Source organism: Cololabis saira, chromosome 3, assembly GCF_033807715.1.
Source record: "Cololabis saira isolate AMF1-May2022 chromosome 3, fColSai1.1, whole genome shotgun sequence".
Taxonomy (NCBI): Eukaryota; Metazoa; Chordata; class Actinopteri; order Beloniformes; family Belonidae; genus Cololabis; species Cololabis saira.
In genome coordinates, this window is record NC_084589.1 from 33,932,508 (window position 1) to 33,945,872 (window position 13,365).

The 13,365-nt window shown below is 42.0% G+C and overlaps 1 protein-coding gene across 1 annotated transcript in view; it reads right to left on the minus strand.

Moving 5' to 3' along the window:
• Positions 1-10,216, minus strand: part of iglon5 (IgLON family member 5) — a 129,855-nt gene extending 119,639 nt beyond the window's left edge. Inside the window, exon 1 of the mRNA XM_061717309.1 lies at positions 9,644-10,216. Within this exon, the coding sequence (XP_061573293.1) occupies positions 9,644-9,704 (61 nt within the window). The 5' untranslated portion in view covers positions 9,705-10,216. The remainder of the gene's footprint in view (positions 1-9,643) is intronic.
• Between the last annotated feature and the right edge of the window lie 3,149 nt (positions 10,217-13,365).

Genomic DNA, 13,365 nt, shown 5'->3' on the forward strand with positions numbered 1-13,365 from the left:
TTTTGTTTGTTATCTTCTTTATTTTAGGTGATTTCCTCATATTGACACTCTGAATATGACCAGATTGGTATTATTATTATTATTCAATGGTACCATTAAAAAACTATTAATCCATTTTTTTTAAGCTGTCACTAACAACAAATGTAGTTTTGTTTGTAAAGAGTTGAATCTAAATGAACAGATCCAGAACTGGTATGCCCCGGAGTGCAGCGATTGTTTTCATTTATACAAGATTGACTTGTCAGCAAATATATGTTGTATAAGAGTACTGTTGCCCAACATTTGGGACCTAATTGCCCTTTTCTGACACCTTCATTATATCTTAATGGAATCGGAGGTCTGCTGGCCATATAAAGGTCACATCAATACAGCCCGTGCCCCCTTGATGAGGAGAGAGTAAGATGTTCTGCTGCTGTAACAAAATGATTTCACAAAGCTATTTTTGAAGGGAGGGCTGTTAAAATGTTTGCTTTTATGTACTATCTGGAGCTTCCAACTCTGTGTTTGATCATATATCAAACATAGCTTTAACCCCACGCTCTGGCAATAAGTTTCACTGTTATATTTACAGTTGCTTTAGTGTTGCAGTGGCTGCAGCGATGAAGAGTGTACAGGAGTTAAACAAGTACAGCACGATGAGAAATATTTCCTTTGACTTGTATCTTTGATTGTTATCATGCATTTAATCTGCACAGTCGACCAAATTCGTTATTATTTTTATAATCATCGTTATTATTGCTTCTCAAATGTGGAGGGAAGAAAAAATGCTGCTTCCATGTTCTTGGAGAGCATCACAGCCTTGTAAATTCAGATGAAACTGAACTTTCTGTGAAATCAGGAATCCACACGATGATAAATGATTAGAGTGCACAATTTATCCATATTGCTGAATGAAAAAAAAGGCACAAAATGTGACTAGAGCACATTTTAAAAGCACACTAAATCCTTGGAATGTCTTAATCAGAGTCGGATACTACGCCCAGGTCCAAACGCTGGTGGAATTCTGCTGACTTCATTACAAAACTGGGAAGAGCAGCAAAGGCCTTTTTTGTGTTATCCAGCTCGGCATCTAATTAGTGAAATATCGTAACTCAATAATCCAACAGCATCTTCTTCTAAAGCCAATTAAAGGTCTCTACCGGCACAAATGTTTGATGGAATCTCACCCAACATCCCAATTACCACAAAAGAACCACCGTATCACAAATATAATGGTTTGTTCCAAAACCATTCCTGTGATCTTTAACTTCAAAATGTGTGCACCAATGTTTGAACACCCAACACCCAGAGGATATAGAGAGTGGGAATTAAAACGTCCATTTATGGGCTGTCACAGCCAAATCCTGCCTTACTGAGTATTTTCAGTCAGAATAGCACACTTACACGGACGTTTTATTGCGAGAACTCCCACCGGCGCCGTCACAGCTGGAGACGGAGCCGCGTCCCGGCATTAAATGACAGGGCAGTTGTGACGTATCTCTAATCTCAACGTTAGCTCTGTGTGGATGATGCCACTGGCACTCATGCGACACGTCTTTTTTTCCGTCTTAATTGTGCTGCTTTTCAAATAGCAATTCTTAACCATGTAATATCGGGATTTGACTTTCATGTCTGTTTTCAATTTTACAGAAGATCAAAATATAACAATGCATGTAACCTGTGGATTCTTGACAAGGTCCAAAGCAGTTATTATGTGGGCATACTGCATGAATGTCTTATTAGAGGTGCACTGCCTCACTGGAATAACTCCCTAACCAGCAGCGTATCGCATTAGCAGCAGCTCCACAATGCAGCAACATCACACAACAAGTGACCCTGAAACAGTTTCACTACTCCCACTCACACGGCAATATTACCAAACTCAGTTTTCATTGGCAGGATAAAACCTGCTATGTTTTTTTTTTTATTCTGCCTAATCATCTGCCTGCAGAATCTATCCATCTCGATCACCGCCTGTTGCGGGTCTTTGCATCACTCCTCCCCTTCCTCCCTCACACCATCTGTCTCTCTTCCCGCCCTCATTCCCAGCAGCCCCCCTTCAATCATTTTTTCATAACTCCACCATCTCTCTGGCCTGTCCATCCTCATAAGCTTGCTGTGGGTTTTTTTTTTATGTGGCTTTCCCCCCCCCCCTCTTTCCGTTTGTGCTCTCTGCATTAGACATCCATACTACGGTAGGGACGCTGCGTTCCTGGGTAAGCAAATTTCATGACAATGCCAGAACATATCAGTTGATGATTGGCACTGACGGTGGCCACGCCTGATTCAGAGCGACACGCCGGCCGTCTCAGCTGTTGAGCGGCTCATTATCATTTAGAACTGCTTGCTGCACAAACTACACACCCACACGGTCTGTTGCTGACTCCTGACAGGAATTCGAATTAAGCAAAAGTCAGGAAAAGAGAGATTCTTACAGTCATTGTTGTGCGGTACCAAAGTCTGAGAGTACAGGGTCTCATACAGCTTTTTTTTTTTGTTCCCATAGACGACGATGTTGGTATGTGGTGCTCGTTAGCACGCCCTGTGTCCTGTGTCTCTTTTCCACCCCTCACTCATGCCTCCTCTCTCTGTCTATTAAAGTCTGGGACACAATTATCCCCATTCTATGTCGGTCTCTTTCTCCGTCCCTCTATCTCAGAGCTCACTGTGAATGAGAGTCTGGAACACAATTACCCCTGTTCTTTCCCTCTCTCTTGTACTCCATCCATCCCTCCCTCTCTCCATCTCCTTCTCTCATGGCTTCAGGAGAAGTCTGTGAAGGGAGCAGCTGCTGAAATATTTATTGATCTGTTTTCCTCAGTTTTATTTATTTCCCTCTCACTCCGCCCCCCCCCCAATCCTGTCCGCACATACCCAGCAACACCTCCAGCGCCACGAGATGCCAGAGTTTGCTGAAAATCCACAACATAAAACTATTATTTAGCATTTGTTGCAGCCGGTGGTTTTACCTGTGTAAACTGTTTGAGAGGCGCGAGTGTGGGATGGAGATCTGGGCTGAAGATGTTGGAGCAGCGGCAGAAGCAGCAACAGCTGCCACGTAGATTGAGCTATAGGACAGGTGGGGTCGTTCGACAAATTTTGATGTCAACATCTGCTGCAGGGTCCTGTTGACATGAAGCATGAGGTGCTGCTCCTTTTTTTTTGACTGTGCAAGGAAGTTGTACACAACTGCTGGCTATTGAGGCGATAGTAGTAGTAGTGGTATTCATGGCAACCATGGCCTGAGCAATTATAATTACAAGCAAGTTAGCACTGGACTTAATTGATTCACAGATGAATCTAACGTTATCTCTGCGTAGTTAAGGAGCTTCTGAGCTATCACGTATCCCTGCGGTGACAGTTAGCTGGGAGTTTTGAGGTCACTCCAACAGCAAGCGATTCAGCAATTGTTTGAAATGGATATTTAGCTCCAGCATTCTGTTGGAGTACAAATGATTAAACTCGGACAGAAAAAAGGGAATGAGCTCACAAACACATACACACAGTGAGACAGAAAACACCCACGGAAAGCTAAGTCCCGTCACCAGACATGGCCTGCATTAGTGCGTAAGCCTTTTCCATTGATTTTGCCGGAGAGTGCCTTGTCTTTTGGTAATGAGGACAGGGAGAAAAGCGGGACCCTCGTCCCTCCAGTTTCCCCCAGGACAAGCTGCCTGCACTAATCTGAATTGTGTTTTCAATGATGCTAAGTCTCTGGCATATAAAAAGGAGAGAGAGACCAGAAGGAATGGGAATAGAGGCAAGAAAATCACACAGCTCTCTCTCTCTCTCTCCCCCTCAGACTGTAAGCATAACTCCTAAATGTGTAGCATCTGCACAGAGTCGAACATGAAAACATCTCTTTTTCTCCCTCTCCCTGCAGATAGCTCAATCTGCAGTGTACCTTTGGAGACCAAATCGGAGAAACTTGCATTGAGACTTAACTTTTTAAATGAAGTCTTTGGAAAAGACATCAATGGGAGTATTAATATATATATACCACTGTATGCTTTTTAAACTCTAAAGACAATTTCCTGGTTCTTTATATTGATTTAACACCTACACCAACAGTGAGTAAATTAATAAATTACATTTTTTCATTTGTTCAAGTAAAGGAACTATTGCACAGTGTGCATGCATACGTTTTTATTCTTTTTCCGTGTGTGTGTGTGTGTGTGTGTGTGTGTGTGTGTGTGTGTGTCTGTGGGTGGCGGCTGATGTGAGTACGTGGGCCTCTGCTTATTTCTGCGTCTACAGCCACCCTGCTGCCACTTGAGTGTCCTTCCCCTGCACTAAATAAAACATGGCCCTTTTTCATTGGTTACAGTGAGAATCCACAGCTCACATTTATATTCACACTCAGACCTATGCACGTTTTTTAAGCTGGGAGAGTGGGAACAAGGTGAGGGCGTAAGAAGTTTGTAACAGAGTGAATTACAATAGTGATTAAACACATTGTAACTACGTTTGCTAAGCTGAAAGCAGCTACTTTCCATTACCCTGAACGCCATACATTAAAGCTCTAATTATAATTGCAAACAAGCCTTGCTGTAATGATTATTTATGGCATCGCCTATGTGTAATTGCTACTGTTGAGTATTACCAGTACATGGGGCCTGGCAAAGATCAAAATCAGCAAGAGAAATCTAGGGGGGATTCGTCATGTCGCTGCACCTGCCTGTCATCCACTGAAGCACTGTGGCTAACCAACCTCCAAGGATTTGAATTCAGGACCTTTGTCCCTGCTCCGGCCCGCTTACACTGCTTCAGTCTGGCTGATCACGGGGTCGTCTCTGTCAAACTGCTAAACCAGATGCTGAACAATCGAAGAGAACCACAATAAACATGACAAATATTTGAAGGATGTGGTCATTTGATGATGCTGCTACTGATTCCTGCTGCCTCAGAAAACTCAACAACTGCTTCTTTTACACCGAATCCCAAGTGTTATGAACCATATAGTTGTGAAATTTACACTCTACTTGTATTATGGTCCTATTGTTCTCTCTAACTTTGTCCTTGGTGACTGTTCTTGCAGGTCTTATTGTTTTTTGTGGTACACTATACCACAAAAAAATATTTCTTACTTCTAATCAGTTTTAAAGACATATCAGTCTGTTTGGTGTTTTTGCATTTACAATGCCTCAAGCATTCTTATTTTCCTTTTACAGTCCCTGATCAGAATCTATAGCATCTTAAAATGCAATAGAACTACTGCAGGGGATTGCCAGCTTTAATGTTATTCACTGCGCCGCATTCACAAATATTGAATGGTACAAAAGCCATCTCACTTCAAATAAATGAAGCATAGTTTAATCATGATAATTGAAATGGTTCTAAAACTTTTGTTTGTTAGTAATAAAATGTCATTGTTTCTTTAAGACTTCAATATCTCAAGTTTGGTCTATTTTTTTCCCCAAACTGATTCAAATGGTTTGACATCTAAATGATTGCCACCATGGTAACCAACATCCCAGTGTTCTTTCGTTTTTGTTATTCTTTTGTAAATCATGTTTCGGGAATATGTGTATGACAAGACACTTGGGAAACAGGGTGCCTTCAGCACTGATTCTTATTTCTTAATCTTGGGCAAACACATTTCATGTTATGGGCATCACAGCTTTCATGCAGCCTTGTCAGTATTGTGGGATGGAGGCAACTGACCATGTAAAGAAATCACAGGGCATGGCTCAGCAGGTGGTAAAGGTCGTTTTTCAACCTGAATGTCAATGACTCTAATAAACTAGGAGCCACTCATTAGAAAGGTACTTAAATCAAAAATCAGTTCAGCTGGGAACAAGTTATTTCATACCCTCACTGGAGAAAAAAATATAGATTGAACTCCTAGGCAACGAGCAAACATCATGAGCTGTCATGACTCCAGACGTATCCTTTTCCAGAGCGATGAGGACATCAGGAACCCATCATGTGAAACATCTACCATGCAAACCCGTAAGGGCGGTTTTATGATCTGGGGTTGCTCCAGTTGGCCAGATCTTAGGTGTAAGAATATGATTAGTCCAGAAAATGAGCTCAGCCTCCTACATGAATATATTAAACCCCCATGTTTTCTGATCAACAGATTATTTCTTCCCTGATGGCATGGACATAACCCAATAGGACAATGCCAGGATTTATCAAACTCCAATTTTGAAAGAGCGGTTTAGGGAGCATGAAACATCATCTGCACATCAATTTGCCACCACAGAGCCCAGCGCTTAACTTCATTAAGAATCTTTAAGATGTGCTGGAGATCTTGCATTCATTTTTCACTGATTACTTGGCAAAAAATGAATGTTGCTATGGGCAGAAATAAATGTGACACTGCATAACGTTATTGAGACAATAACCTGATTAATATGTGAAGTCAAAGTTAAGGTTGGTCCAATCGAGTATTTAGATGTGACCTTTTTTTCCCATTGTCAGGCTGTTTACATGTACATGGAACACAGACCTTTGTACACATGCATATAGGCAGACGTATGTGGGTATTTACTGTATGTATAACTTCCTGACTACTAATGAAAACGAGTTTAAGGCATCAAATTAATTTCATTTTCATCACATCGCCTGTCTCTTGTATTTCAAACAGCAATTTTCGGAAAAGTGATTTTCTCTACATGTGCCAAAAAGATTTGGTGTCTGATGCTGAGTGCGGTGCACCATCTTGCCATCCTCCAACCACAACAGTGAGGAAAAAAGTAAAACCAGAGAGGAAACATTAAGACCAACAGGCCCACTTCTTCCTGGTCATATCTCCAACCCTTGTCCCCAAGGCTCTTCAGACTGAATCCAAACCCTCTCCCTGCAGCACTTGCAGATAAATAAAAATCTGCCAAAATGGTAGCACATTTCTAAGCCAAACATGGAGAACACACAGCACACAGAAACCATGGATTTCAAAGGGAGGGAGAAAAAACATAGGACCCTCCAGAATAGGAGCACAAGGCATCTGTTGATGCTGGCATGTCCCTTCTCTTCATCTCCAAGCCAAGACTGGTGATTCAGTCGAGTGTGTGTGTGTGTGTGTGTGTGTGTGTGTGTGTGTGTGTGTGTGATTTCGTGGGTTTCTGCATGCTTGTGTGTGTGAGGATGCAAGAAAGAAGGAGGACGGGTTCGTGTTAACATGTGTAATGTGCATTGACCCCACTTGACCCCCATATGTTACTTTGACAAGAATGAAGGCGGGCTACAAATAGACTTCGCTTGTTTTCACCTGCGTTCCTGCCCCTTACATTTCCTCTAACCAGAACCTTCAAGAGGCTGGCAGGAAAACCCATCTGTTGGACTAGGTGAACCTCAAGTATAAATTGTACACAGAACAATGAGAAAGTGGAATTTCCTGGAGTACAATTTCCTGGAGTACATCAATGGTAGTCTGTAAGCAGAAACCATTTGTATATGCATTTGAATGAAGTATTAAATCTAAATTATCTGTCATAACCTTGAGTCTTTACTGCTTTGATGTATGTGGCACCACAGGCAACTTTCTTTTTATTACTTTCCACCAGAAGATTGACACTATTATTCTGATTCTAAAGTTTCCGTCATAACAGGAGTCTTTTGAGCAAGGATGAAGTGTGTGCATGCTTTCCAGCCTCATTGTTCTGGCATGGGTCTGGGCTTTAGCCGTGAGTAATTGCAGACAGCTTGCGTTACAGAATTATGCAGAAATGTTACTGTATGTATGAGTGAGTGCTCCGCTGTCCACCTAGAGTAATGGTACTCATGCATTCTGAGCAAAAAAATACAGGAAAATAAATGAGAAAGGAAAAGGTATGATGGCATGCCAGGGCCTGGACATCACAACCATGGAGTGGTTTGTGCACTCGCAAGCCAAGTCTGTGGGAAACCTTTGAATAGCTTAATGGTGTTTTGTACCACAGAGAAATGCCCTGGCTGGAATGCCATTGTACATGTCTCAAATGCATTTTGCTGTTTCTGAGTGCGTGCCCATTAACATGCTACTCCGTCTAAACATATTTTTGTTGTGCACGAAGAGGAATGTAACTGTGCAAAAATAAGAGGATGAAATCTGGAGAAGCAGTGCAATCATTCAGGGGAATGTGTCATATACATCATTAAACAAGCATTAATAACTCACACACAGTCCGCTAAATTGCAGTTGTGGAGCATTTAAGCAGCCATATAGCACATGTCTGACTCTTAGGGGCACAGATACAAAAGTTTATTCCACTGCTGCATGATTTATTAAGAGGTGCATGGTGGCCTCTTAACAGACATGTTCTTCCTTCATAATGCATGTTTTCTACCGTAAAGATGGACACTTTTAGGGCCTACAGCCATGTGCTGCAGAGGGTAGGCTCCCCTTTCAAGATGAATCTGACTCATATGGGCTGCAATGTGCAAGACTCACATCAATATCCATGCATCCCTCAACTATGCATTAGATCTCGTCTCTAAGCAGCCTTCTGGTTAAAAATTCAGATGGCTGAAATGCTAAATGAGACCCCACGTGGCCATAGGGTTGATGTGTGTGGTGCTGACTGAGCCCATTGTGTTCGTGCAATGTGTACTTCCTGCAGGGCTGTCCGTCTGCTCTCTGCATGGAGTGGAGAGGGGGCTTCTGAAGGAAGCCAACCACCACCAGCTGGACTCTCCTGGTCCAAAAGAAGCACAGGAGCAGGAGGGTAGTCCATATGCATCTGCAGGTTGTTAACCTCATATCGTATTGCACTGACACATCAATTAAGGTTATTAAAGGTGGCGTAATTTATTTATATAAGGATTTCCCCATGGACGAAGGTAGGATTAATTGATCCAGGTGTATGTGTGCATGTTCATGCTGGATATGCAGGGCTAAATCAGTAAGGTTGTGCACAGATGATATTTAGTGAGACATCACATGGCATTGGGGGAATATTAGTGGAGGATACAGTAGCTGATGGATGTCTGTTGATATTACTCATATTCGAGATGCTTTAAACCCACAAGAAACCATTGCTTGTGAAAGTCATTTCCTCTGTTTGGACTGCAGGAACTGTGGGGCACATGCATGAGGAGTGTTTTTATAACAGCAACAATTGACTTAAAAAGAGAGAATTGAGGCTTCATCAGGCAGTCAGCTCATGTTTGACCCCGCCAGCCCTCCAAACCGTCCATCCTTCACCCCTCTCTTCACAATCTACCTCTCCATTTCTCTCGACCTTGAGTTTGAAGAAAGACAGCAAAACATGGTCTCTCCAGTCTCACCGCATTGTTCCGACCCGTCCTCGGTTTTAACTCAACAGCCCCCCCACCCGCAACCAAATGCGTCGTGCGCGTGGGGAAGACTTGTCCCATTCAAGTCACGTCCAGGACGGTTCACAGAGGACTGGAGATTTTTTTTTTTTTTTTTTTTTGAGGAGGAGGAGGGGGCTGTTTTCCCCGTAGTAAAGGCATTTTTTACATGCATCACTCGATGCTTACGCCGATGCACGAGGTTGGCCCGGAGACGAATCTGGCGCCGCACTCGCGGACGCAAACAACATTTCAGCCCTCCTGCGTAAGCAAACAGAAAGCGTAGTGGCACGGAGGACACGCGTGATTCACATGCAGGTATCATCATCACCATCATCATCATCATCAGTATTCTCCTCCACAATCGTAAGAAAAATGAAAGTGAAAAGACAGATGCGTGCACACATCACTCGCCAGAACTTACCTTTGGACAGCAGAACCAGGATCAAAGCAGCAAATGCGTTCCGCAAGAGAAAGTGGCCCATGATGGAGTTCTGATTGATTTTCTGTTTGTTTCTTTTTTTTTCTGCAGCCAAATGTCACGGTATTCCTCTCTGACGAAAAAACGCTGCAGGGGAGCTGTTTATTGATGATAAAATAAAATAAACGGCCAAGTGGATGAATGTCAACAGCAATAACCCGACGTTTCTACATGTGAGTTAAAAAAAAAAAATGTCTCGACTTTTCCTTGTGATGACTCCCGTCAGAGAGAGGCGTGAGGAGCTGTTTATCTTCTCCAGCGCAGACTCTCTCCCTGAGGAAAAATATTGGAACAAATATCCCAGACACTTAGTTTGGCTCTCAGTGTCTTGAAGATTGTTTTCTTTTTTCTTTTTTTTTTTCCTTTTTATAGAAAAAGCGTGACAAGCAAAGCAAATATTGAACTTGTCCAGTGACCAGGTATGATATCTGTTGTCGGAGAACAGGATGGGGTCTGTGCGTCCTGACCAAAAATTGTGCCCCGCTCTGTTGGTATGCAGCGCGTCTCTCCGCTCCGCATGCAGAAGCGTTGAATGCGAGGCGCACGGGAAACGGCGTGATTGACAGCTCAAGGAGAGCCCCCTTTCCTCCAATCACCGAGTCCGAGGGGGAAGGCGGGACGTGTGACTGCGCAAACGTCCCGCTCGGAGGGGCCGACCGAGGAAACGCGCCGGCCAATGGGAGGCGCGCGGTGGGCGGGGCGGAGCGCGGAGCCAAACACGGCGCGGTGATAATGCAATGTGATTTATAACCAGTTTGGTGTTGCTGCAGTACTCAGGGAAGGCAAGGCAGTCCTCTGGGGGGGACAGACAGGCGAAATAACTACAGGGACAAAGGTTGGAGCAGGACCGAGAGCCAGACTTTGACTGTAGTGGCAGGTTTGGAGATGCTGCAGGAAGACAGAAGGATGTAAAAGTACATAATTGGTACTGATAAGCAAATATGACTCAATCACATATAATCAGCAAACACCAAAAGAGATGAATGACTTAACAGCTGTGTGCAAATATCTGTAACCATCTGATTATTCTGCTGACTCAATAGGTGCTAACATAAACCCATTGAGGAAGACAGCCTTAATTTAAGCAGAAGTACTAATGAGCCATTTGTAGGCATGTTAGTCTTTTTTGTGTCTGTGCTGCATCTGGCACTAAATGTGTAAAAGGCAATTGCTTTCAGGAAAGATATAAGAGGCCATTGTGAGCAAGTAATCTCGCTTAAAAGCTTGATGCCAGGCAGGATGCTGTGAGAGACAACAATCTTTGGTAAATTTGTGCAGACTTTTCAAACATATGACAGTTCATTACGGGCCTATTGCTTCAGATCAGCAGGCTCATTGGTAGGAAACATATTTTTTCATGGAGATGCCTTTTGCTCCATTTTTATTTTCAATATTTGCGGTATCTCTGAGATGATGATTTCCATATTAGCTGATTTATTTTATTAATTTTTGACTGTTCCATTGTTTCTTATTCCCAGTATAGCCAATTAATATTTTATTACTGCTGAGTGCATAAGTTATACAGAACTACTTGCTGGTTTGTGGTATTTGGACGAAATTAGAACAAATACAGTAGGGGATAAACCAACTGCTTTTCCTTCCTTGGATGAAAGATGGGGAGAGATGAATAGACCAATTACTAAGAAAGGAGGACTGATTAGGGAGTTTGCGTTTGAAAGCCCAGCATTAGATATTAATAGTGGGGGACTTGTTGATATTTATTGTTCATTGCTAATTAGATCTGACAAAGAAAAGTGAATCAGGAGTCAATCAAGTTTACTACTGTCTTGTTAAGCCCCTATTTTTAGATATTACTTGATTCTTTTCTGTTTTTGGTATCTGATACAAATTTAATGATTTCTGATGCGACATGACATGATAATATGAATAACTGGAATCTATAAATTCAATTTTTATGCTTGTAAATAGTGAAAACAGCAATATGTAGGCACAAGAAGTAACAGAATAAAGAGAGCAAGTCTCCTCTTAGGCCAGAGGAAAACCTTGATTCAGAATGAGCTTATGCACCATTTACTGTATTCTATTGTTTGTATAAAACAATCAAGTCAAGCACAGTTTGGTGTTCCACTAATCGGCATGTCCTCCTCCTCCTCTTCTTTTGAGTGCAATTCGGTTTCTGCGCTGAAATGCCTTAGGATGGTTGTATTGTGCCATTCCACATTAGCACAGCAAGCATGAGTTTTGCATTAGGACCCAGTACATCCACAAAAATGTTCTGTTTACACCTGAGACACTTTGTTAATGGCATTCATTACTGCAGCCACTGATTCAGCTTGGTTCTGCATGCACACTGATTGTATTGATACAACTCACATGCTGCAGCTCGTTGGTGATCTGGTTCTGCAATAAAAGAAGAAACTTGAAAAAATTAGGGCATAAACATACATTTATACGGGGATTTCACAAATCCAACTACTCTCAGCGTTCTCCAGCCACCACCAAGCCGTGAGTAATATAGGGGACACAAGGAGGAAAGCTGCAGCGGAGAAATATATTTCTTAATTTTGGACTCACTTGTACTTGTAATTTTGTTGCTACTTCACTCTCTCCCTTGATACCAACCTATTTTAAGATTCCACATGTTTCTGCTAAAGCATCCCTGGAAGAGAACCAATGAAAACGTACAACTGTTTTTTAATGCGTGCATTTTTAAACCCTTTTACTCAAACCACTAGTGCCACAATGTCAGTATGCCAAATGGGAGCTCAAAGTGAAATAAAACATGTCATAAACTTACACTAATTAGAAGTTTATTAACATATTTTTATGAATGTCTATTAGGCTGCCAAAAACGTAACATCATCGATTCAATGTGGATCCAATTAAAGGGTTTTATCCTGAGTAATGGTGGATTCTTAGCACTTTTCAAGCATCTCAAATTGTTCTGAGCTTGTTTAGTTTGGCAATTTTGTTTATATTTGGCCGTGCCAGTCACATTTGTAAGTTTTTTGCCAAAAACATTTGAGCTTTTATGAGCTTTGCTGTATGAACTCTAGAAAGAGTTACTTTGAAATCCTAGAAAAGGAGTATCGGTTTACACGGTGTCGTTATACATGAGACAACAATGTTGCTGGATAGAAAAGCAACACCAAGTCCATCATAATTTGCCTAAATGTGGCATGTGGGATTCACTTTTAGGTGTTTGTTTTATTTAAATGGTGACTAACTTCTGAATTATTATGCATTTATTATGTTTCTATTTGGCAGCCAAAGGCTGCAAACTATGGAAATGAAGTCCTTTAATCCTTTGAGAGAAACACAGCAGAGAAGAACATGAGCAACCATATTATCCCTGAATCAATGTGCAGCATGGCGAAGAGCAGTCAACTGGAACTGAAGGCTCCTGCAGACTTGAAGAGCCTGCAGAGACTGCAGTCACTGACTAAGATAACATGCAAAGATTGATAGCGGACTCTAATTTTCAAACATTTTTAAATGTTGGAAGACACAACTTTTTAGAGGATTGGAGAAATGGAATGGAATGGATAGATAACTTAAAACAGGGGAGAAAATATTTAACAAAAAAGGTGAGACAGCAAACACATTAAAGTGTGTTTATAGTCAGAAATTAGTGTATACTTGCTCTGTACTTTGGAGGCAAAGTAAAACACAAAACAGGAGGAGCCTAAAGAGGCCCAGTAGCT